Here is a 27372-nt window from a genome sequence, read left to right on the forward strand (position 1 = left end):
TTTACTCCCAGAACCAGGGAATACAAGGTGGGTTTTTTGTTTTTTGTTTGTTTTTTGTTTTGCCAGTCTGTTGACTCCCACCTTCCTCTGGCCTAGAGAGTTAGTTTACTAGTTGGCTTCTCGAATAGATTTTTTTAGAATAAATGCTCTTGAAATATTCTTTCCAAAACGTGGGGATAATATGAGCAATGGTATTCACTACAATATGAACTTTGATTTGTTTTCCAATTGCTAACTGATGACTTTATTAAACTTAAGTCTCTGAATTTTTCTAAGGGTAAAAATTCCCTTCAAGAGTAAATGATTCACAAGTGCACACCATTATAGATTTGTCACTCTCTACCCTATCCCTGGCTTGCTGTTTGCTATCCTCTGCTTAATGGTTTAGCTTTCGGAACACGGTTCACTCTCCCAAGCAACAAATGAGAAGTCAAACCAGTGAACTCCCCAGGAAAAAACAATGTACTTGAAAATGCTGGGAGTGTTTAGGGACAGACACACTAGGAGGTTATGTGCCTTTAGTCATTTTCAAGTGAACCACCTGGCTTAGTGTAGATTTCCCCTTTCCACCACTTTTGAAATGTGATTTCCTTATCGGCAAGGATCATGTCATGGAAACTATGGACTAAATGGGATTTTGAAGATCATCTAGTCCTTGTTTACCAAACTCTGAGGCCCTCTTTGTCATTCCCCAAATAAACAGTAGTTAATTATTTACTTAATTTCTTGGGCGCCTGACAGATCTAGGCACAGAGAGGAATGCAATTCTGTGTTACCTTGCTTTTAAGCACTGGTAGTCTGGTAGTTTTATTTAGTTGCATAGTTGCCTGTCTTTTTTTTTTTTCCTTTTGCCTCCACTTTTTTGTAAAAACTCTAACAAGGTTTGCAAGGAAACACGAAATGGGCATGCAAACAAGATTGGAGGAAAAAAACAGGGCAGACTGAGAGGAAACCAGTGGACTCCCAGAAGAAATTGTACTTGGCAATAATTTTTCTATTTACACTGTTTTTTTCTTTCCTTTTTTTAACAGCTGGTATTTGAAAACTGCTAAGAATAAGCAAGATACAATGGGCTTTGCAGAGGGAAGGAAAAGAAGATAAGCATTGTACCCAAATGCCGACATCATAGATTGACTAAAATTTTCCCAAATTTTATGAGTATTTCATTCCTAGCCTTAAAAATGCTGTACATTTTTCATATACTCTGTGCATTTCCTCTATATTCCTAGTAGATGAAAAGCCATTATAAAGTTTGAGCTAGGAGTACCTTAAAAATCATTCAACACAATGCCCTCATTTTACTGCTATAGAGGATTTGACCCAAACAGGTCAAACCACTTTGCCTAGAGACACGTGGATCCCTGGGAGTAGCTGCAGAGTAAGGCACAGGCCTGCCACTTCCCAGACCACTGCTGTTTCTGCCAAACCACACCACCTTTTACTGGAAGATCATCATTGGAAACTGCTTTGCCTTTTTCTCTTTTTCCACAAAAGTCCAGCCTTCGATCATTTTTATGCTCTTTCAACTAATCTCTAAAACTTTGACATGGCATAAGATAGCAGGTAACTTTTCAATAAAATACAAAACAATCAGTTCATTTGCTCATAATGGTATCTAATGTTCCAGCTCTCTAACCTTACTATTTTTCTGTTCCTCTTAATAAAAATAGTTCTTTGCTGCTATTTTCTGACTTAAAACTAAACTCTCATACGTATTTCTGTTTTTGCTCTTTTCCTATTCTTTCTCATGTGCTACAGATCAGACTGCTACGATTTTCTGAAGACTGACACAGAGTCGTTCAGTACTCAATCCTGCTGCCTACTGCCTGTCAGCCGTCCATCAATTCAAAAATGAATATGTAGGAATGTATTTCACAGTCTTGGCAGGACAAATTTTTTAAAGACTCTGACTGATTTACAACATTTAACCAAATTGCTAGAAATATACTCTGACAAAAAATAACCCTCAATACTAAAACATAATTATAGGAAAGCAAAAAAAAAAAAAAAAAAAGAAAAAAGAAAAAGAAAAAGAAAAAAATGCACTCTTCTCAACCTGGAAAAAGTCTGAGATAACACTAGGTGAAATACTGATTTTCTTTCTGCTTTTTCTTTTAAATTAAATAAGCTAAAATACTTTTTGGTACTTGATTATTTGATGTGGGGTAGGAGAGGAGACAGAAGGTATATTCAACCACAATAACTGGAATTTCTTTTTTTAATTCTTTTTTAATAACTGGAATTTCACTAGAAAATAAGATTAATATATTAAAGCAATAAAAATCCATTGAACTAAAACTGCACACTGAATTAGCATGCCCTTTTGTCCTGAGAAATAAAAAGGCTGTGCATATGGGAGGCATCTCACAATCTAATAAATATTCTCTCTCCTAAGCCCTTGTTGTCTCACGTGGAAAACTGGGGAAATGCAAACATAACTTAATACGCTAATAGTAAAGTTTAAAAATGACACACAGACACTGCCACAGTCTTTTTTGTTCAGTATGAGTCTACCTAAGAATAAGAACCTGGGGTAGTCTTTCCCAAAACGTTCCAAGTATGCTGCTTAGAAAATTGTGCCTTCTTGCCTCTGAAAGGATAAAATGAAAAGAAAGAAAAAGAAAGCAGAACATAAGTGGAAGGAGAAGGAAAATAGAAAACAAAGAAGAATAAGAAGAAAAGCACCAGGAGGAGGAAAAGGTCAAAGACTGTTCCTGACTTATGGGAAGACTCTTGCAGAGGGAGGAAGAGGGTTCGGCTTGACACCCAAATTGCTTTTAACTTCATAATTCATGTCTTTCTACCCCACTGTCCTTTCCAATCACCTTTCCAGGCACACTAAAGTTCACCTAAAATCACAAAATTAAATATATATATTGGGACATTCCCTTCCTCCACTGCATTTTACAAAGAAACTCAGGTAGAAACAGGGTATTAGATTTGTCCAAGAACAGAGAAAATTATTCTAAATAAATTAGAAGAAATAAATTAATTCCATAACGAAATTACTCGGGGCAGGCGCGTGGTTAGCACCAGTCTTTTAGATCAGTTTATCGCAGTGGGATATTTAGAAAAGATCTATTGGCTGCCCTCAACTGTTTAATCCCATGCATATGAAAACACTCAAGTTGGAGGACTAAGAATGTCCTTTATTAAAAACTTGTCACCAAGGTAATTTTTCCTGGTCCTTGAGTTTCTGAACCAGAAGAGCCAGAGTTGGACTGGTTGGTGAAAAGCAAACTTCTCCCCATTTCGTTTATTTCATATAGAAGAAACTTAAACATGGAGACTAACTTAGAGTAAAGAAAGCCCCAGTTTTCATCTGCCATAAGTTGTAGATATTTGGAAGAAGATGCGGAGAAGAAACCAGGAAGAATCTAAGCCCTGAGTGACATGGGTTTGAAATAAAACACTAGAGCTGACCTGATGATATTGGACTTTTGATTGGCTGACAGAGGACAAGACTTGACATCCTCAGATGTCCAGGCAAGAGCAATTACCAAATTTCTTTTATTACTCTTCAAGTGACTGGTTATTATTCTTCCGTGACTACCTGAGGTGACATTTTCCAGAAAGGAAAGACCATTCAACGTGAACATGTACTGGCAAGGCATTTGTGGAGTCTCTTTTTCTGAATTTTTTCAAAATTAGGTAATCATATGGGAAAGCTTTGTTCTTGTCTCATGGAGTCAAAGAATGAATCTCATGGACAGCAGAGACTTAAGCAGAGATACAGAGAAAGCTCTCAAAAGTAAGAGGGGTTCCCCATAGGGTTGCCACTGGGGGCTTTCATGGTCTGTCTTTTATAGGAAACTGACCAGGAAACTTGGTAAATTTCTTGTCAATATCAGGTGGATATTTAGAACAAAGGTGTTGACTTGTAACTATCATAACAACAAACAAAATGTTTTTGTAAATATCATGAGCCCAAACAAGGCATTTCCTTATCTCTGGTTAATATTTCCTCCATAATATTTCTCTACATCTGGGATTTCTGTGAGCCTAGTCAGGTAGCCCATGGCCTTGAGATTCATGTCCCGTCTTGGTTTGAACAGGGACAATTAATAACACCTTAATGACATGTTTCTGTGATTACGTAGTAGCCATTAAAAAGGGGATACTCCCTAATATTTGGGAGCTAGGGAGCCAGGTTTATTTTTTTCTATTTTTACTGTCTTATCTCAGTTTTCTTGGGATGGGTAGGAGCCTCACTCTGGGGTCTTTTCCTTATGTTTCCCTGCCTAGCCCCATCTACCCCTAACTTGTTCCTACATCAGTAAGACATCCAGGGAAGAAGATTGGATGAAATCCAGTGATTACTTATAAGAATTGAGTATCAGGGCACCTGGGTGGCTCAGTGGTTGAGCATCTTTGGCTCAGGTCATGATCCAGGGGTCCTGCTTTTCCTTCTACCTATGTCTCTGCCTCTCTCTCTGTCTCTCTCGTGAATAAATAAATAAAAATCATGAAAGAAAATGAGTATCATTAAGTACACTTCTCACCCTAACAAGTCAAGCAAAGGATCAAAAATGTAAAATAAAGAAAATATATTCTATTCTCTTTTTTAAAATTAAAAAGAAAAGGCAGTAAAAAGGGCAATAGCCTTAGGCTATCTCCTAGCATTTGCAGAAGAGAACACAGTGTTTGCACCTATAAGGACTGGAAGACACTGTCAAAAATTATCAGTTTGTGGCATGACAGTTCCTGCTAGAGTAACCTAATTGTCTTTGACTCACTTTTAATCTGGGTGGATGTGGTGAGAATGGCTGATGTTGCTTAACAGCATTTGGTGTTGGTGTTAAATATAGAAAATTCACAAAAAGATTCTTATCTACAGAGGAGTGGAAAATATTGTTACACTTGATGAAAGAGAGAGAGAGGAAGGTGGGAACAAAGTTCCCACTGGCTTCAAAAAAAAGATCTGTGCCCAAGAGAAATAGGTAAATGTGTGGTGGGGACTGAAAAAGCAAGTCCATTATGAATAACATTACCCCCAAGAAAGTCTACATTACCTGAAGGTAATGATGGAAAAATGATGCACCATTCAAAACTGAAAACAGGATAACTAAATATTATTACAAGGTGCAAAGAGAGTCAGTTCTGAAAGTGATCATTTTTAATGCAGGAGAAGAAAGATTCATAACAAATCACAAAAACAGTTTTGCTTTAAATATAGTAGTTTTGTGCAATTTTACTATGCAATTCTCAGTGACCCCAATTCTCAGGCTAGTTCACACATCAGCTTCTTAGTATAGTTGAAGACAGGAAGACATATTGGTGGTCTCATGTCTCATAAGGACACCACACAACAGAATCACCTCTAAAAAGAGATGAAGGGGGCACCTGGATGGCTCAGTGGTTGAGCATCTGCCTTTGGCTCAGGCTGTGATCCCAGGGTCCTGTGATCAAATTCCTGCAATCAAATCCTGCATCAGGATCCCCGCATGGAACTTGCTTCTCCCTCTGCCTGTGTCTCTGCCTCTCTCTGTGTGTCTCTAATGAATAAATAAATAAAATATTTTTAAATAAATAAATAAATAGGAAAAATAAAGGCATAAGATCTGTATATATACATATACCAAAAATATTTAAGGACTTCCCATGTCAGCATATAGGGTGAACAACTATTGGTATTACCAAATATCAGGAGTTTGTATCTACTCCTGTAAAAGCTGTTAGAGTTGGTAAATTCTAACACATACATACTGTACATCCAGTGTTTGAGAAAACAGTCCTATTGTCCTTCAACAATTATGTCTCTTAAGCATTCTTTATTCAATCATATTTAAAATGTTTGACTCGGAACACATAATCATAGTCATAATAAAACAAACCAATCATACATTTTCACCACACTTGCTTTACACACTTTGTATAGAGAAAAACTTGAGTTGATAGTCTGGATTAAATTTAACTCTTTCCCCAGAGAGATTCTGTGAAAATTCAATTCAAAATAACAACCTTTAGCAAAGGCCTACTATATATCTGGCTCTAACCTAAGGAAAAGCGATGCTAAAGTTTTTAAAACATCATCTCTGCTCAGAACAAGTCTATAGTATAGTAAGAGATCAACATACCCACTTCTACAGAATAAAAGATAGAGAATGGTACAAAGAATTTCAAGAAGACAAAACTGAGAGATTAATTTCTCCTTGGGATGGGACAGGAGTTGTCTTTGAAGGAGGAAGACAAGTTTAGAGATATTAGTATAATTTCAACAGTTAGATACGGTGGTCATGGAAGAATCAACATTTTGTATACAGAAGACAGTACAAACAGAGTTGTCAGGAGGAGAAAACACAGAGAGAGAACTGATCAGAGACTGGTATCAAGGCTGGTGTTTCAGGAGCGTGGACTGCTGGGTAAGAGACAGCTCCCAAGCAGCTTACTGGGACTGGATGGGTGAGGGCTCTATCAACTATGCTAAATATTTTCGACTTGATTCAAGAATCAGAGGGAAATCACTAATTTTTTGAGCAGAGGCATAAGTCAACTAAATGGACATTTTAGGAAAATGGGCTTGCTTGTAAAATAATTGGAAGGGAAAAAGCGAAAGTCTAGTTTGACTAATGCCATAATCTTATAAATAGGCAATAAAGGCTTGAACTACAGCAGGATCCATGGAGAAAAATGGGAAAGAGTAGAAGCCAGAAGCACAGGAGGATGGGACTAGGACTTACATAGTGACTCGTAGGTGTAAGACACAGTGGGAGTGGGAGTTGAACTCTGAGAAATACTGGGGAATAGGAAGGATGATGATCCCGTGCGCAGTGATGGCAAGGAGCCTAATGATTTTGTTCCACTGTCTGACTCCAATTTTACTGCCCCCCTCTGCAACCAAAGTCCCAGCAAATGGTGCTTAACCTTTCAGGTCCAAAAATGAAATCACATTGGGAAATTGAATTCTCTCTTTATCCCACACTACAGAAGCTGTTTCTAGTAGGTCAACAAGTATTAAAATTCTGCGATTTTTGAAAAACAATAGTTCTGCAAGCCACACTAAGTGCATATCCTAAAGTCAACTAGATAATTTGAGTCTGACCATCCCTTCAGACTAATTTCCAACCAGAGAATCCAACCTGAGCATCCAAAGACGGTTGTGGAATTTCTTTCAGTTGCTTCCTCTTCCTGTATGAGACAACTTCCCAATGGTTACCAAGAAATTATACTCTACTAGTGCAATCTTATCAGTGGAGGAAGAATGTGGACAGTGATTGGTAGGCAACTGAAGGTTGGCCTTTGATGACCTATTCAAAAAATAATGTCTTATTTAAGTAGTTTAAATATTAAAAAAATAGTAAGAAACTAAAAGAGAAATGGGTACAATACAAACAACACAATAAATACCCATATAGTTGGAGAAGTCAGCAAGGGCAAGGTGACAGAAATTTCCTACGGATAGCCAGAAACATTTAGCCGAAGATAGTGCCCTTGTTCCTCTGATAGATGTTTTCTCAACACACTTAAATATGAGCACAAACTCTTTTAAAGTCATATCTCTGGTTCTAAGCTCTCATAAGCACATCATCATGGAACCTTAATGATTCTATCGAGGCCAAACTAGGAAGAGGAGAGCCCTTGGAACTTGAATGCCCTATTTACACCCCTATTTACACAAGTATGCATATTGCAGGCATACATGTGAACGTGATGGGAGATGGGAGAAAGATTATTCCCAGGCGTCAGGCTGGTCTACTTTGGGGTTATCGGTTTGCGTGATGTGACACCAAGAGATAACAAACGTGTCAATGACCGGTGAGCAGACGAGGTGGATAGCTGAGTGAGGAAGCTAAGTGTGAAAGGATGTAGGGCAGGACAGAGGAGAAAGGTAGAGAAACAAAAAAGAGAAAATAAGACGTACTAGGAATGAGTTGTGAAACAAATCCCATGAATAGAGACTTCCCTCTTGTGTTCACATCTCCTTACGTGTAGCTGCCTCCACTTTGCTTGGTCAAGAGATGTGTTCTTTGATGCCAGACCTTAGTGGGTGTTATCGACGTAGTGTCGGTACCAGAAGGCCAACAGAGACACCATCGTGTCCAGCCTTTTCTCTCCTAGCACATGGGACACAGCCTAGACCCTCGGACTTCATCTTTTCTATGCAGGCTTTCACTTTCATCCTCATTTCACTACTGTCAAACCATTGCTCAGGCTTTTGAGCAACTCAGGTGAGCTTTGCTAGGAAGGGGCAGGGCTTTAGGCACTGATTGTTGTCCCCAGAGGATGCAGTTTTAGTGCACCTGCTCACATGAAACCCAGCACGGCACTAGTCCCGGTTTCTCTTGCACAGTCAAATAGCACTTTTCACACACCTCGTGGACAAAGAAGACAGAGTAAAGGCATCTGCAGGTTTCCCCAGGGGAGTCATTTTATAAGCACCTTTTCTAGCAACCCCTAGCAATTGTCTCTGGTGAGATTTTACACCTGAATCCTCCTCCTTTTTTTTTTTTTTTTTAAGATTTTATTCATTTATTCATGAGAGACACACACAGAGAGAGAGAGAGAGAGAGAGAGAGGCAGAGACACAGGCAGAGGGAGAAGCAGGCTCCACGCAGAGAGCCCGACGTGGGCCTCGATCCCTGGTCTCCAGGATCACGCCCTGGGCTGAAGGCGGCGCTAAACCACTGGGCCACCCAGGCTGACCCGAATCTTCTTTTTGAGATAATGGGGCAGTATCTTCATGAGCTCCATCCTTTAGCCCAGTTAGTGCAGAAAACTTCTTCCTCTTCCTCCTCTTAACTGGGATGGAAAAATTCAGTTTCATAGACATTAATTGAGCACTACTATATACAAAGCTCTGAGATAAATCTGGACAGTAGAGGTATGAGCCTAAGATGATAGGCTCCTCGAGGCAAATTGTATTTTTTAAAGATGGCCTCATCGATATCGATAGGCTACCCCACACACTTTCCTTACAATGTGACTTTTGAGAGGCAGGGTGTACATTCTATCCCCTTGAGTCTGGGGAAGGCTGTGGCTACTGCAGAAATGATGCTCTGCGACATCCAAGAGCACATCACACAAAAAATATATATAGTATCTGCCCTGTTTTCTTTGCATGCGTGCAACCCGGCCACTATATTGAGGAAGCCAGCTCCACAGAAAAACCACGGGAGGGTGTCCCAGCTGTGGTCTAACTTGGGGTCCCAGCTGGAACACTCACATATGAGCGAGTGAGCCTTCACATGACTCCAGCCCCGGCCTCTGAGCCATCCCCACCAACGCTGAGTGGAACAAGGATGATGACCACCCCTACCCCTCAAGCCTCACTCAAATTGCAGATATGTGAGCAAAAAAAAAAAAAATATATATCATTAGTTTTAACCTCTAAGTCTCAGGATCACTTGTCATTTATTAACAGATGACCAGAACAGCATGCGTAGCATGACCTCCAAGTGCTCACTGTCAGTTTAGGGAAATAAGCATGTTCACAACAACTATAATATGTCAAAGTGTAACACAAGGACCTTAAGAGATCCACAAGTGCAAATGAATGTGCACGCAGAGGGGTGTACATCCTGGTTTGGGTAGAGGCAATTTCTGAATACATTAAAATTAATAGTAATTACCTCTGTGGAGTAGCGTTTGGGTGTAAGGGAGTCTTGGGTGTGTATCTCCTTGCATGTTTTGAGCCCTGCCTTATTTATACACATCCTTCCTTCTGAAACTTCAAAAACAGCTTAACTGCCTAAAATAATGATAAGGGGATCCCTGGGTGGCGCAGTGGTTTGGCGCCTGTCTTTGGCTCAGGGAGCGATTCCGGAGACCCGGGATCAAATCCCACATCGGGCTCCGGGTGCATGGAGCCTGCTTCTCCCTCTGCCTGTCTCTGCCTCTCTCTCTCTCTCTCTCTCTCTCTCTCTCTGTTACTATCGTAAATAAATAATAATTAAAAAAATTAAAATAATGATAAAATAAGTGTGGGGGGGGGGGGGGTCAACTAGTGCCGTAAGCACCTTATGAGGCCAGAATGCAAGGAAGCTATTAGAAGAGCTGCTTCTCTCCGTGTGCCTTAGTGGTCCTATCCGTGGGAAATACTACCAGCCTCGAAGACTCGAGTGCGCACAAGTATCTGACACCAGGAAGCACTCAACAAACATGGATAAAAAGATCTAAGCAGGGTGTCTGTGTGGCTCAGCCGCTTCAGCGACTGCCCTTGGCTGAGGTCATGATCCTGGGGTCCTGGGATCGAGTCCTGCATCAGGGAGCCTGGCTTCTCCCTCTCCCTCTACCTTCAGCTCCCTCTGTTTGTGCGCTCTCTCTTTCTCAATCTCTCTCTCTCTGTCAAATAAATAAAAAATATTCTTATCAAATAAATATAAAATCTTAAAAAAAAAAAAAAGATCTAAGCAATCCTGAACTGCTGAGCGTTGCCATGGCAGGTGGACAGAGAGTGTCCCAAGTCACAGAATCAGACTGTTGCTTTAGGAAGAAAATCCTCTCTCTCTTCTGAACATTAAAGGATAAAAAGGAACCCGTGTTCTTAGGTACAATTACAAAAGCGCATGACGGCAGTGACTATAATGTGACAACTTCTGCAAATGCCACATTGACTTACTCGTTTTCCAAAATGTGAAGAGACCACTAAATTAAAACTTTCCATCCCACTTCCCCATTGTGCTTCCCCTTCAGGGTTTTCACTGGGTGTAACCAGTTGCCTGCCTCTTACAGGTGACTGCCATCCGCGAGGCCGAGGTTAGTGCTCACAGTACTTTCGCATCTAACGTCCAGTTTTTCCCTATATTTTGAGAAGCTGGGCATTGCGTGGGTTATGTCAGAGGAACACATCTTTCCATTTGTCCTCATGGATGGTTTCCCCACTCGGGTTACGTAGGATGGGGTAGGCCACCCAGAAGGTAGAGAAGGATAAGTTAACTTCTCCCTCAAGGTGTCCTGTGTTCTAAAGCATTTGTGAAGACGTGATCTAGTTCTAGAGGTCAGAAGGATTGGAATATTCTAAAAGAGATGGAGAAGGCAAAGATGCCCATGAGATGACATGATGCGAGAGTATCAGCCCAGCATGTCAGAGTTGACAATGCGTTACCCTGAGGGCAGTACGTTTCAGGGCAGTGGCATCACCGCTGTGCTTGCAAAGCCAAATGAGTAACGAGCAGTTCCTCTCTGACTCAGAAACTTCTGTTGTTTCCTGTTTGATTTAACTTCCCCAAGTATCTTAGAAACAGATGAACTATTCTTTCGGCTTCTTAAAGGTGACCGGGCTTGATGTCTTTTCTTATGAATCAAGCGTTTCTCCTCCTCCAAATTTCTGGCATTTCAGGAACAGTTTCAAAGCTCCATTCTCCTTTCCCTGACTTAGAGATGATACCAGCCTCCCAAGTGCAAGGGAACTCTCTATGCTCACAATGAATTAAGCAACAGCAAAAAATAGTAAAAGAAAAGAGAAATCATGCTAAATGTGGTCAAGAGCCAACTTGTTCAATTTGACTAAAATGTAGCCACGTCAAGTCCCTTTTGGTATCAACAGGGATAAAATTAAATAAACCAAGAGAATGACTGTGTAACAAACAAATGCTGCTGGTTCCATCGCTGCGTAGTGAACATGAACAAATGTCCGTGTGAATTGTAATGAGTGCAAAGAGTACATTGTGCAAGCGGCATACTCGGGGTTCTCCCTGACACGTGGGTGGACTGGGATGGGGACCCGAAGGCTCCCTGGTTCGCTCTACGTGGAGTTCTTGAAGGGGAGAAGCATTATCTACAAAGGTTCGGTGGCAACCTTAGTCCCCCTTAGCTGGGACTTCTGAAAGCTGGTTCAAACCACCAGCAAAAATCATCGTCATCATCAGCAGCAGCAGCACAAGGGGCACATCAGCAAGAAGGCTGGCAGTGCAAGATGGGTGGGCTCTGAGGCTCTCGTGTATAACTGGGACTGCGGTTGCTAACACTATATTATATAACTGAAATTTGTAAGGAGAGTAGAACTTACATGCTTTCCCCACACCAGAGAAAGGGCTAAATAGGTGAGGTGATGGATGTGATAATGAGCTAAAGGGGGGGGGGAGTTTCCATGGTGTTTACATGCATCAAATCATCATTCTGTACACTTTAAATATCTTACCATTTTGTCCATTTGCCTCCATAAAGTTGGAGGGAGGAGAAAGACGTCTACTGGGGTTGACATTACTTCAAAACAACAAGAGACAGAGCCCCACTAACTCATGACCTGAGGCTGATGCACCTTCTATTCTTAGCTGCCCAGGCCATACCTCTTTCTCCGCCACTAAAAGTGCCTCTTAATGATCTGATTAGAACCAATTTGACACCTGCTCTATCTTCATGCCCTCTAGGTGAGGAATTTCGACACTTTCTAATCCATCTGTCGAGGTGCACACATGCACACAGCCCCTCACCTAGCATAGATAGAAAATTTTAATTAGTTTATGTGTTCTTTCTGATTTTTATGTATGCTTACAATAAGTAAAAATTTTTTCATAATAAAGTGGTTTATTTTAAAAAATAGTAAAACTTTTAGGGCATGTCAAAGAGTCCATATATTCGCAGGGTTACATAGGAAGTGCTGATGGTCACGATGGTGATCTCATAATCCGGGCACCTGTTTCCCTAACCCCCAAGAAGGGTGGTTTCAACTACAGTACCTCAGATTATCTTTTTAGCCAAGAAATAACATCGCTAAGCCCATGACAACCAACACTCAGCAGACAGCACAAACAAAAACAAAAAGAAAACAAACCAGAAAACTAATGCCCAGTGACATTCCTGCCCCAGGATGGAGTATCCAGGGCTCCTCACTGATTCCTGACTCGAGTCTCCTGGACTGTATTTCTCCTTTAGTGAGACCCACTCGCCCCCAGGAAGACCCTTTGTTTGCCTTGTCCTATGAATTGCATGTTTACATCTCTACCCTCACCAAATTTATATATTGAAACCCTAATACCAGTGTGGTGGTATTTGATGAGGAGGACTTTGGGAGGTGAATACATCATAAGGGTGAAGCCCTAATGATGGGACTAGTGCCTTTATAAGAAAAGCAATGTGAGCTTGCCCCTGTCTCTGATCTTTTCATCATATGACACACAGCAAGAAGGAAGCAGGCTCTCAGCAGAACCCAACCATGCTGGCACCGTGATCTTAGACTTCCCAGTCACATGAACTGGGAAAACTGGGAGAAATAAATGTTTGTTCTTTAAGTCACCCAGTCCATGCTATTTTTTATAGCAGCCCAAGACTAAGATTCCTTAAAACCTGTGATAACTGTCAAAACCCAGGCTTTTGTTGCCAGTGTGCCACAGACCAGGAACGCTCCTAGGACACACGGGCCTTCTGAATCACAGGGACTGTAAACAGAGCTCAACAGCAATTTGCTGTTACATATTGTATATTAACTTCTAATGTGCTCCATAATAAATTGAGGATAACATTCAATGGATGAAAGTTTTTGAACTCTCTGTGCCTTGATATCCTCACCTGCAAAATGAAGATAATATATTTATTCTGCAGGATTGTTCTGCAGATACGGAAAAATGCTTTGGACAGTGCCTGGAATATAGTCACTCAACAATAACAACCACAGAAACAACAAGAAGCTTTAGTAGTGGTGGTAGGAGGAGGAGGGGTAGAAATGGTGGCAGTAGTGGCATCAGCAGTACAGGTAGTGGTAGTAGTAATAGAAATAGTGGTGGTAGTAGTTGTGGTAGGAGAGGTGGAAGTAGGAGAAGTAGTAGGGGTGTAAACAGCAGAAGTAGTAGTTGTTGATGTAAAAGTCATAGTAGTAGTGTTAGTAGTAGTACAAGTAGTAGTTTAATAGTAGTAGCAGCAGGAGGAGGTATAGTACAAATAGCAGCCATAGTAGAAATCGTGGGGTGCGCAAGTAATAAAAGTGGTGGTGGTGGTGGTGGAAGTAGTAACAACACGAATGAGGATATTTGGGAGGAGCCAGATAGAGACGTTGGACATTACAGGCAGGTCAAGTTGGAGAGCGATTGTGGCAAGCAGCTGGACACTAAGGTTCAAAGAATCTGAGGCAAACAAAGAGGAATTTACAGAGAACATCCCAGGGAACCCTCAGCGGCATGTCAGCCTTGCCCACCCGGACCCTCTCAAATGGGGTTATTCATGAGGTGGGTCCATTCTCAAAGGTCACTCTGGGCCTCCAGCAAACTGCCAGGAAAGTTAGATCTGCAGCCAGACACCAGAAGAAACCCTGGGATCCAGCAAGACACATTCAGGATGTTTGTTCATGACAAAGAAATCACCATTTATATATATATATATTTTTTGTTTAACATGTATTTAGTAACACTGAGAAAATGCCCCCCAATTTTAACAAATGGAAACACCACCAAAACCAGAGAATAATGACTGCTGTTTCCCCAGAGCCTGGCCAAGTTTGGTCTGGATGATTTACTGCCCTCTCACCCTGGGGCTTCTGGAAGTCCTGTATGTGCCTGTGTCACAGGCATCATGCCGGTGCATCCCATGGAGGAGGGACCTGAAAGCATCAGACGCACATAGTTTTTGTCTCTCTTCTTCAGCTTCTATGCTGTTTCTCCAAGAACTTTCCCTGACCAATCCTCTCCAAAGCCATTCTGGGTGCCCCTCTTTTGTACTCGTGTTCCTATAACATGGGGGATTTTTCTTTCCACGGCGTATTATTAATTGGCTCTTTCCTTCCTGTATTTTCCAATAGGTTGTAAGCTCCCTCCGGGCAGGGTCTCAACTCTTTCTCACTTGTGTCTCTAGCACCTATTGGAATGCCTGGCAATGGGTGCTCTTTCTATTTGCAACAAATTACTGAATGCTACAGGTAGATGCAGTGGCAGGGTTACATGAAAGGCTAACAGCACCAGGATTTCTAACAGGAAACAAAGGGGGCTTATGGAACATGGGGTGCAATCCCAGCCTAAAAAATGGCTCCACGCTTCTGAAGAGATTTGGTGGCTCCACAGGCATTTGAACCTACCTATAGACATTCTGATTTTAAATTAGCATTTTACAGTTCTGTTTGTGACTTCTGTATTTCTAAAACAGCAGCAAAAACCATAGCTGTACTACTAGTAGGTATTACTCACTAAAAGACGAACTGGCCCAAGTGACAAGATGTTCCTATAAATAGGCACAACACCACTTGCGTTTGAAAATTTGGCACTTGGTGGACGGTGTTTGGTGATGGCCAAAACAAATGGAGATGGGAGAGGAAAGAAGGTGAGCGTGGAAGAGTGTGAATCCATACACATCATCTCCTAGGCGCCACAGGGCAAAGCAGTGAAACAACGCACACGCCATGGTGATTCACGCCCTGGCATTGGTGACGCCACCTTTTGAGAGCCAACAGCCCGGATCTCATATCCTGGGCTGAGGGAGAACCCCACAGGATCTTACTAAGAGAGGGGAAAGAAAATGTTCTCCACATAAAACACTTCATGGGATCCCTAGATGGCTCAGTCAGTTACACACCTGCCTTTGGCTTGGGTCATGATCCCAGGCTCCCTGCTCATCGAGGAGCCTGCTTCTCTGTCTTCCCTTCCTCCGGTTAGTGCTCTCACTCTCTTTCTTTCAAATAAATAAATAAAATCTTTAAAAAAATAAACAATTCAGTGATGACTCAATGGAAAATACAGCTTTAAATACACCTTATTTCTCTTCAAGTTTATTAGAGGTAATTACACTCATGTCTGAACCAAATACATTGATACCTCCTAAAAAGGAACGAAGAAACGACATTCCTTTCCACCGTGTCTGGATAAATGGCCGCTCACTGTGGACATACGGCTGAGGTGGTGGTAGGCAGGCTGGTGCAAGGGAACATAGGAAGAGATCCAGGGTTGTGAGGAGACAGACACTGAGAGCATAAACTTGAGTGTGGACCAGGATCCAGCATGCTGAAAACAAGCAGGTCAGGGTCCAATTCTGGAAGGGTTTGATTAGAACCAAGAGGTCAAGATGAGAACTAAAAATGCACGGAAATCAATCCCCCTGGCCTCGGACCAGAGCCTATGAGACATAAATACATCCAACTTCCCGGGGTAGACAAGCGTTTGAAGAAAATAATTAGAACTTCACATTTCTCTAAGACATTTTAGAAAGTCCTGTTGAAGTGAGGGTGGGGAAAGTTGGAAAATTCTGTGTATATTTATAGAAAACTGAAAGCAACAGCTAGTAGACCGGTTACCTCTACTCTTGTGGCTGCCCCCCCCCCCCCCCCGCCAATTTATAACAACATGAACTGGAAAGTCCATAGGCTTAAATAAGAAGAAATGCTACACACTGAATTACAAGACTCATTCCTTTGAAAACAGACAGTTGAGAGGTAGCACTGAAAATCTATGTGACATCTGTACAAACAAGAGCTTGGGCAGAGAACTGGTTTGTTTTAGACAAACACTGGCTTCTATCAACAAACCCCAGGGGATGGATTGGCAGGTCTTGCCAAAGGTAGAGAGAGAAGCAACTATCCTTGCAGTTTTTCTATTGACTCCATTGCTTTGAAGGGGCTGGCCAAGAGCGTGAACAGTCTCAATATTTTTATTCACTCTAGACTTTCTTCTGGCTCTGCCATCATCTCTGATTTGAGATATTTGTGTGCCTCTCACCATTTTCAATGATCTGTCTGCCCTTTACCCTTGGTCTGTGTATTGCGCCTATACTTATTTTTTTATTGAAAATACATTTCCTCCCATTATTGGCTCTGTTTTAGGCAGCTTGTAAGACATAGAAGTCCCTACCACTAGTTATAGCCATGGTGAACATTTGTCATAATCCTTCAAGTCCTCTTTTACTGTTATTATTTTTAACTACATAAATAATTATGTATCATCCTTTGTTACACTTAAAAGCACTATCTAATAACCATGTTCACTTCTCACTAAGAACTACTCATGACGGGATTTTAATTGTGGTAGGATAGTCCACCCTACAGCTACACCATATTTTCCAGTTATTACCAGCTAATCCAATATATAATATTAAGTAGTTTCTAACATATCACTACTAGAAATGATGATACGATGAAAACTTGAACATAAATATTGTCCACATAGCCATTTTCTTAGGATGAATCCACATATAAAAACACTAATTTGAAAAATATGGCTATTTTCAAACTTTCAATGGCTATTGGAAAATTATCTTTAGAAAGGTTGTACATGAAACCATCCAACCATCCTGCAGTGCTCCTGACAACCTTGATTATTACCAGTTAAAACTTGCCTGCTTTTTCTTGTAAAATGTCACCTGGTTTTTTACGTAATTTGAATTTTTGAAAATTTGCCTTTCTTATAAGAGGGTATTTTTCTTTTTTTTTTTTTTTAATTAATTTTTATTGGTGTTCAATTTACCAACATACAGAAAAACACCCAGTGCTCATCCCGTCAAGTGTCCACCTCAGTGCCCGTCACCCATTCCCCTCCAACACCCGCCCTCCTCCCCCTCCACCACCCCTAGTTCGTTTCCCCGAGTTAGGAGTCTTTATGTTCTGTCTCCCTTCCTGATATTTCCCAACATTTCTTCTCCCTTCCTTTATATTCCCTTTCACTATTATTCATATTCCCCAAATGAATGAGAACATACACTGTTTGTCCTTCTCCGACTGACTTATTTCACTCAGCATAATACCCTCCAGTTCCATCCACGTTGAAGCAAATGGTGGGTATTTGTCGTTTCTAATTGCTGAGTAATATTCCATTGTATACATAAACCACATCTTCTTTATCCATTCATCTTTCGATGGACAGAGGGTGAGTATTTTTCATATTTTGTTAGCCACTTCCATTCTTCCTTTGTGGTTTTCTCACAAGTGTGTATGAAAAAATTATAATTTCTTAAATATGTTCATTGTTTATTTTTTCTGTCTTATGATATATTAAAACTTTTATTTTTTCCATCAGTATTTTCCTCTGTAATTTTTTAAATTGCTTTTACGTTTAGAAAATCCTTTTTCATCCAGAGATCAGATAAATACCTATCTATATTTCTTCCAAGTTATTTTGGTTCGCATATTTAGATTTAACACCTTAATTTATTTGGAATAAAATGGGTAATTATTTTTATGGAGGGGGGTATGATAAACTGAATTTTAAAAATCTAAATAACTACTTTCCCCAAATGGAGTTGTAAAATTACCCACCTTCTGTTTCACTGATTTATGGTGCTTCATTTTTCCTATTAAGCTTTTCTATATTCTATTTCCAGTCTATTTATTTTTATTACATTAAGAGCTCTGATTTTCAGTGAATGCTATGTTGTTCTTACTATTTTCTTTTTTGTAACTCGGTAGAGTGATAAAGATCCTGCACTGAAGCTAGATGCTTATTCTCAGATTTCAACTCTACCCCTAACGAACTATCTTACAGTGGGCTGGTTATGGCCTCCCTGTGATTCAATTTCCTTCTCTGTAAAATGGGCACACCAATATTATTTCCCTCATGAGTTTCTGAAGACTAAATTCATTTGTAAAATAATGAGCTTAGAATAGTGTTCAGCACATAGAGAGTGCCCGTTCTGTGTTAACGGAGGAAGCCCCTGTAATGCTCATCCTTCAAAATTTTCATAGCTACGTTGTCTGTTTTTCTTTTGAGCAATATAAATTTTCAAAAGGAAATAGATTTATTTTTTTCTGATGATATACAATGCATCTTCATCTTAAGGACAATTTTTAGATAAGGCATAAATGTACTTTGAAATCACCTGTAACCCCATCACCTAGAGATACATGCAGGAAATCTCCAAATAGTCACTCTTCGTTAGTTGTGTAAAACATTTTAATTTGACAGAAGGTGTCGGAGAGACCAAGACCCAGAATGGATGTCTACAGCTAAATGTGAAATAATACTACAGTGGTCAAGTGCCAGTGTTGTCCAAGTGACTAAATGTCTCAGGGCTACACCACGCCTGACTTGACAGCTTCAGTTTTGTCTATCTCTGCTTCTCATGCTGATTAAAGACCAACTGAAGTTGTGAACAGAGAAAAGAGTGTTCTAAGAAAACAGAATCCCAGATGCTTTTTTAAGGTAATAATGACTCACTGTGGAGTTACGTCATTCAGAACCGTAACTGATGCAGGGTTCTCTGCAGCCCTGAGGTGGCTGCACCATCTAGGAGAAGGCTTCCAGGAAGAGGTGTCTGTACCCCTCCACCTGTGCTGTTGCCCAGTCATCTCAGGATCAGTATCTCCCAGCATGAACTACAGACAGGAGGTAGAAAACTAAACTGCACCTATCATTTGCTAGGCATTCTCCGTCCAAGGGATGGACAAACATATAACAGATTACTTGGTCCCATATGGATGTGAAGAAATCTGTTATCCATTTGGAAAGCAGATGTCTCTATTTTGGCTACCTGTGACTCTTTATAGGAATAGTTCTACTATAAATGTTTAATAGACCTTATTTTTTAGAGTAGTTTTAGGTTCACAGCAAAACGGAACAGAAGGTATAGAGTCCTCATATACCCCTAACTCCTACACGTGCACAGTCTCTCCCACTATCAACATCCCACACCAGGGGATTTATTACAATTTTTTAAAAGATTTTATTTATTTATTCTTGAGAGACATGGAGAGAGAGGCAGAGACACAGGCAGAGGGAGAACCAGGCTCCCTGCAGGGAGCCCAATGTGGGACTCGATCCCAGGATCCCAGGATCACACCCTGAGCCAAAGGCAGATGCTCAACCACTCAGCCACTCAGCGTCCGGGGACTTGTCACAATTATTAAACCTGCACGGACACATGATTATCACTGAAAGTCCATGGTTTACATTCGGATTCACTCTTGGTGTTGTACAGTCTATAAGTTTGAAAAAATAAGATATATATGCACCATTGTAATATGTACAGATTAGTTCCATTGCCCTAAATATCCTCCATCTATCTATTCATCCCTCCCTCCTCCTGAACCACCGATCTTTTTATGGTCCCCATAGTTTTGCCTTTTAAAAATGTGACATAGTTGGAATCATACAATAGGTAGCCTTCTCAGGTTGGCTGCTTTCACTTAGTAATACGTATTTATAGTTCCTCCATTTCTTTTCATAATTTGATAGCTTATTTTTAGTACCGAATAATATTCTGTTGTGTGGACATGCCACCATCTCTTCACTCACGAAAGGACATCTTAGTTGTATTCAAGCTTTGGAAATTAGGAATAAAGCTGTTATAAACATCTTTTTGCAGGTTTTTATATGGACATATAACTCATTTAGGTAAATATCCAGGAGTGCAATCATTGTATTTCAGGGTAAGGACATTTTTAATTTTGTAAAAAACTGCCAAACTGTCTTCCAGAGTGGCTGTACTGTTTTATATTCCTACTACAGTGAATGAGAGTTCCTGTTGCTCCATACCCTGGCCAGCATTTGGTGTTGTCAATATTTTGGATTTCAGTGTTCCAATGGGTACGTAGTGGTATTTCATTGTCGTTTTAATTTGCAATTCCTTAGTGACATATGATATTGGGCAGCATACAAATGCTTATCTGCCATCTGTGTATCTTCTTTGATGAGGAATCTGTTTAAATCTTTTGCACATTTATTTCCTCGGTTTGTTCATTTCCTTATTGTTGAGTTTTAAGTGTTCTCTGTACCTTTTGGATAACAATCTTTCAGTAGATATGTCTTTTGCAACTATTTTCTACCCGTCTGCGGCTTGCCTTTTCATGCTCTTGACAGTGTCTTTTGCAAATAAGGAGTTTTTCATTTTATATCAATTAAATTTTGCCCCCAGAAGGGCACAAATGTAACAGAGCTGCTAAGTACAAGTTTCTCTGCCACCCCGCAATGAGCCAGGAGGGCTCCAATCTCCTCCTGCAGCCTCCACCTTCTCCCAGGTGCCCTGATAAGATGCAAGTGCTCTCATCCACCACCCCCCACTGCCCTCTCCTTCCCCAGGACAGTCTAAGCGGACGACTGGAGAGGGAAAGGAGAAGCAGCAAGTCTTCAAAGCGGTGAGGCGGCCTTGACAAGGGTGGAAGACGGTGACGCTGCAGGTTCTTTGGCCACTCCCCGGACACACCTGTCACCCCTGAGCCAGGGCAACCATTCTTAAAGCCCGGGAGGGGGCCGTGGCAAGTGGACACCAGCCAGTGTGGCCTGGCTACCTTTGACATCTGCATAGGCAGTGGCCTTGTCCATTCACTTCCTGTATCTGTTTGAACGGAGGGAGCAAAGAGGAGAGAGGGCACACAGCGCTGGGGCAACTTGCAAGCTTTCCTCTTGGGCCAAGTGAACTCAGGGGAAGAAGCCAGTTCGTGTTACCTTGCGGTGTTCCCGGGGTAGTCACAGGCTACTGACCTCACAGACCCAGCAGCAGTAGGCTGAGTGGTAGTGCTGGGAACGGGGGCTGTTACATTTATAAAATCTTGCTGGAGCTGGATCTCCCATCAGTAATTTGGAGAGGCCCCCAACGGGCACTCCGAAAATGGTCATGTGGATGCCTACCATGCACAGGGCCTTAGTCTGCCTGGTCAACATTAACCAGAGAAAGAGTCAAAATCTTGAAGAGGAAGGATGAAAACTTCCCCATGACATGTGAGAAACTTGTCCTTTCTTCTCCTTCCTCCCTGCCCCAAATCTCCTCAAATTGTAGTAGTCTGGAAGAAGGAGAGACAGATGGTATCCCAGAGACCTACCACACCCCAACCTTCCTTCTAAGATCTTCTACTAACCGACGATGTCAAAGGAGATACTTTTAAGTTGCCTTGAGATTGAATTTATATAACACAGAGTCAGTTGTGTTTTGCTTTCATTTTTTTTTTTTTTTTGTAGATCATGGTATCTGCCCAACCAAAAGGGAAATTTGACAAAGCTTAAGTAACTGGAGAAGAAAGCATTGTCACCTTCATGTAATACGCACATGGGCATGTTCAGACTAGTCAGTAAACTCAGTGCTCAAAGTAAAAAAAAAGAAAAAAGAAAAAAAGAGAGAGAGAGAGAGAGATTGCTGTTAGGAAAAGTGCTCCCCTCACAAGTGAAAAGTGTAGCAGGAGGACAATACACACACTTTGCACTGTATTTTTGAATAATAGAAGAGTCTGGATCAGGGTGCAAACTATACAGGCTTACTACGGACGCACCTAGTAGAGCAGATTTACGGTGTCCTACAGGATAGAAACATGGAGTGAAGAGTTAGAAAGACCTGGCCTTGGATCCCAACTCTGCTATTGGTTCCTCTGTGACTTCCCATAGAAGTCATCACAGAATCCTCGTCGAAACTGGCCACAAAAAACACAAACCAAACCAAACCGAAATGGCCACAGTGATGCCTCCTAACAGAGCCAGAATAAAAGATTAAAGAGGAACTAGAACAAGCATAACACCTAGGAGATCATAAGTGCTCAAAAATGGTGGCTACTGTTCACATTTCTTTATCTGTCATTTATCTATCATCACATGCACTATCATACTTATTTAATGAGAAGATATCCGGAACATGCAGAGAAATAACAGCACCGGCTAAAATGTATTTAAGTTGAAATTTGTGTTTGTGGAAAAGCCCTGAAATATTTGTATTTCACGGTAAACAAAATTCTTCAAAATAGCTAGCATTTACAATAACCTAGGTGCCCTCGTTTGGGGACTACTTCCCAGGTAAAAATATGACAACATCGGGATGTGTCCCACCGTCCATGCCTTACCACCGTGTGTCAGGACGAGACGGGCATTTAGGAAGAAAAGTAAGGCCCAAAGAGGCTGAACGAGGTGCTCGGCATTTAGGAAGAAAAGTAAGGCCCAAAGAGGCTGAACGAGGTGCTCTTGTGTCCCCCACCCATTCATTGGTTGGCTGTGTCAGTCGCGGCATACCTTGCAGGGCCTCTGAATTTTACCTGTGTTTGAAGACAGGCATCTCCCCAGGGGTCGGCCAGTTTCCTCTGCCCCTCACGCCTGGCCCCGGGGAGCACCTGGCAGCCGTCGGAGGGCGAGCCAGCGGGTTCAGTACCACCCGGCCCCGCGCTCAGTCACCAGACAGGGGGTCATCTCATTACAGTCTTATGATTGGTGCCCCCTGCTCCTTTCATTCTCTTCCTTCAGTACTCCTTCCGCGGACAGTGGGCGGCAGGTATGAACAAGCCACCGAATTGGATGCATTTCCCTTCGTTCCCCTCTAGAGGTCCTTATAAAGGTTTTCCCAAGGAAAATCAATTTACTGTTGACTTACATAGCACGGGGGGATCAATTACAACTCCAATTAACTGTGCCATCTGGGCTGCTGCTTACCACTCTTGGGAAGCATTTGTAATGGTGAGAAAATGTGTCTCCCATCCTCATGTCTATGCATTTTCTGGTCTATGATCTATCTTCAGACCTCTTCCCTGGACCCCCAGGATCCAAGAGCCGGCCTCCTGGTCGGTCACACGTTGGCTCTGCGGGCCCCAAACCATCTTCCTGGCCACAGAGGGCTTATCACCGACATTTCCCTTCTCTCTCCACCACAGGAGGTAGTATTTCCTACTTGCGTTATTTGGAGCCACTCTCCTAAGTGCCTTGTGTGCATTATTTCCTTAAATCCCTAGAGGTAGACAATATGGTTGTCCTCTTTTAAAAAGGAGAAACCTGAATTTCAGAGAAGAAAAGCACTTTGTGCACAGCCATGGGGGATTCAAGCCCACACCTGTGTGACACAGGCAGTGCCTCTTCATCCCAACTGCCAGGAGTCTCAGAGCCAGGCTCCTGGTGGTCTCCGAACCAACTGTCCTCCAATGGGATTAACAACCCAGAGAAACCCCACATATTTTTCTCAAAAGTGGGGTCCTTCAATACCTGCACCTTTTACAAAATGAAGATTCCCAGGGATATATTCATTCCCCACCTCCCACCCCGGCTTCCTGATTCAGAATCATTACAGGTAAAACCCGGGATCCGGTACTCGAACACCTGTCATTCTTAAAAGTTTGAGATCCACTGTCCTGTTCCGTTTGACACCCACTGTCCTTTAATAAAGCTTTCCTGGAGACGATGCGCTGACCCCTGGTGGTCTAACCCAACAGCGTGCCGGCGGTGAGGACCATCTGAGGGGAACACCTGCTGAGCTGCTCACCTTTTGACTCATTTGATTGGGTTGCAGCGGCCTGTGTCTGAGCCCTGCTTACCTTACCCAGGTCCATCACACATAAAGGACCTGAGAGCAACCAATTTGCTTTTTTTTCTTGTAGCAGCTATAAAAAGAGATAGCTTTTTGTTCAATAAATATTTGATTGTTTCTTCTTTGCAGATGATACAGAGCTAAAGACACACACACACACACACACACACACACTGAATTTCCATGAGCTGCTTTACACAGTCTTCATCACTAGGGCATCACGTTTGAGCTCCAGTGCTTGGTCAATTTAAACTAGGCTCCTTTCCAGCTCTTTCTTTTCTTTTCTCTTAATAAGAGTTTGCAACTTTCTAGTCCATTCTCTTTTTTCCCTTTTCCTTTCCGTAATATCACACTCTCGTATTTATTGGACCTTCCTGGCTCTTAACAACAATAGTCGGGGTGTCACAAGCCCATCATCTCCCTTTACAGAAGACATCCCATCACCAGATCCACTGACCCTATTACTAAAGAAAAAGTAGAAGGATTCTAGTACCAAGAATAACAAGAACAAAAAAAGACCAACTTCTAAAAACAAGTAAAGTCCAAAATATTTAGGAAAGAAACCCAAAAGAGCCAATCAGCTTACTACTCAACGCATGAATGAGGAGTTCCCGGCAACCATTCCCTCAATATTTTATTTATCTTACTATTAACACTTCGGTAAAATTTGTTCCCTTCCTCCCTTCCTGGCTGCAAGAAAATAACGCAAAATGAGAATCAACCCACACATTTCAAACTCCAACTTACCATAGAACTCTGATTGGCAAATCTCAGCGATCCCTCCCGGCTTCCAGGCCCCGGCTCACGGGGTGCCCTGCCGTCTGGCCCCCTGCGACACCACGGGACACCAGCATTCGGAAAAAGAAATGTGATCTCCCCCTAATTCATACGGCCCTCCCCCTCCTTCCTGAAGGGAGATCCCGCCTGTTTATTTTAGAACCTGGGCAAACTGCCTAGTATCAACTACCTCACAAAGAGAGGGGGGAGAAACCAATAAAAACTCAATAGCCCCTATGTGATTCTCAAGCTCCAAACAAATGGAAAATGAGGGTTCTTCATTTTATAATGAATCGAGCAGAGAAAGAAACCATTTCTTATCTGGAGTCACTCCCAAATAAATGTCCCACATGAGGCTTTTATGGGGACACTAAGCTCTCAGGGTTTCAAAGCGCGCACTATAATCTAGCTATAAACGTGCCCGGCCTGTGTGTGTCTTCAGGTTGATGAGCCCACTTTAATTGGAGACACGTTTCCTCCCACAATTTCCTTTTAAACAAAATGTAAGACTCTTGGTTGGCTTCATGCTCTCAGCAAAAGCCAGACTTACCTGAGCTTTTTCCTCGAAGCAAAACAGACATCGTCTATGTGGTCTTTTCAATGGGAAACCGTGTTCATTTTTGTCCACGTAGCACCCACTTCCAGTCCCTAGGGACAACCTAGAGCCAGAACAAATTTGCTACATGTCCAGCAACAGGCTGGACAATATGAACTTGTATCGTGGAAAAAATGAATATATATCATGGAAAATTTTCCACACACGGAGGAACCCTCGTGAGCTGGTCTGGAAAACAAGTCACTTCAAAGTTGTGGAAAACAGGACCTGTTCCTGCCATTAAGGCAAACTCTGCCCCGAGGGTCAATTCGGCTGTTCTGCGTCCAACCAGCCCTCCCTGCTTTACTTTGAGATGTTTGTTGAGTGTGAGCAGCTGAAAGCCAGTATATTATGACCTGCAAAACCCCACAAACCTCTCTCTCCCGAGTCTGTTATAAGGGACAGTCATCCTTGATAAACCAAAACACAACCATACGACAACAAAAATCTTGTTTCCCAAATCACACTTGGACTGCTTCATTATTGAGCTGGAAATCGAGGCAATCTTTATAGTCCTCAATGCGTGGGAGGACGTGGAAGCCTGGATCCCTCGTGAGCAGGCCCCTTTATTCGCCACTACCGAATATTTAAAAATTATGGAGAAAGCAGTCATAAGAGCTGAAACTTTTACCCGCGTGAAGGCCATCTGGCTCGTCTCAGGAGTCCTTGAAGGCCACTACTTTCTCCAGCTGCTGGTCAAGGCGTTGCATTATGTGTGTAAACCCGTGGACACCAGGGCAGCCACCTGCGCTGGCACATCCTGCCGGGCGCCTGAGTGACGCCCCTGCTTCTCCTTCAGAACCTGGTCCTCGGGGCCCAGCCGGGGAACCTAAGGGCATCTTCCATGGGGGCCCGGCACCCCTCTCCCCAGAGTCTCTTCGGAGGCCTGAAAGAAATCTTCCCAGGCCTTGCTGTGTCCCGCCCCACCCCGTCCTGGGGGGCTGGGGGGGCTGGAGGGAGGCAGGAAGGGCCTGCAGCTGCCCCCTGTGCCATCGTGGCCTGGCCCTGAGCTGGGGGAGGGCCCCGCGCCAGCAGCTGGAGCCAGACAAGGAGGGGCAGCTCGTGAGCAAACATGCCACCGAGCCAACAAAAACACCATTCTTCCTCCCAAGAAGTTCAGAGTGCTTTGCAAACATTCACTCGTGGGCCCTGGGAGCCTCGGAGCAAGCACTAGTTCATGGTGCCCTTAGGAGGACCACGGCTAGCCAAGCACCGAGGAAAGGGCGACTGTCCATTGCTCCCTTGTTCCTTGGGTGTTTATTGAGCACCTGCTACGCGCCAGGTACCTGCCAGAGGAGAACAAGCAACACGGGCAGGGTCGGGCCCCTACAGCAAGAGGCACCAGGCTACCCTGCGTACACTTATGTACACGTTATTTCTGTCCAAATTGTTTAATGGAACGTGCCCCCTTCTTCAGATGGCCTGCAGTGTGCTAAGTGCTGAGCAAACGCACAAAAGAAAAATTGTTTGAAAAAAAAAAAAAAAGAAAAATTGTTTGAGTTACCTGTAAATCTCATTATGATGAGAGGAACTGGGAATATCAATTCAAAGTGCTTTCTCTTAAGATGCCATAAAGCCTCATTGTGAGCGATCCCGTCTCTTGCGATGTTTATGGGATCACTAGTCAGACAAGGAGAGTTAAGATCAGTAATATCACGCCAGTTTATATAAATAATCCGGCTTTTTAAAAATGATTAGTCAGATGGGTAAGCGTGTTTGGAGAAGCAGAGAGCCTTGATCCACAGGTCTTTTCCTGACCTCCTTTTTATTTTAATGTGAAAAAATGGCAGGTCTGATAGAGGAAATGACTCATGCCATGTGCAAACTCTTTTCTTCAGGCACTGGATTCCAGATATTTTAGAGTATATGGTTATCTATAGTAGATAGATATGGTCATCTAAGCGTATGGTTATCTGAGTAGGCACTACTGCTTTTAAAAGATGCATGAC

At 42.3% G+C, this 27372-nt stretch overlaps 1 protein-coding gene across 3 annotated transcripts in view; it reads right to left on the bottom strand.

Moving 5' to 3' along the window:
• Positions 1 to 26429, bottom strand: part of CYTIP (cytohesin 1 interacting protein) — a 74086-nt gene extending 47657 nt beyond the window's left edge. Inside the window, exon 1 of one of the 3 annotated variants that reach the window (XM_072751559.1) lies at positions 26055 to 26429. In XM_072751559.1, coding sequence (XP_072607660.1) covers positions 26055 to 26069 — 15 coding nt within the window. In that variant the 5' untranslated portion in view covers positions 26070 to 26429. Of the gene's footprint in view, positions 1 to 24798; positions 24956 to 26054 lie in introns of those variants that run through there. The other 2 variants (XM_072751560.1, XM_072751558.1) reach the window with 2 other exon arrangements.
• Between the last annotated feature and the right edge of the window lie 943 nt (positions 26430 to 27372).

This window comes from Vulpes vulpes, chromosome 3 (genome assembly GCF_048418805.1).
Source record: "Vulpes vulpes isolate BD-2025 chromosome 3, VulVul3, whole genome shotgun sequence".
NCBI classification, from domain to species: domain Eukaryota; kingdom Metazoa; phylum Chordata; class Mammalia; order Carnivora; family Canidae; genus Vulpes; species Vulpes vulpes.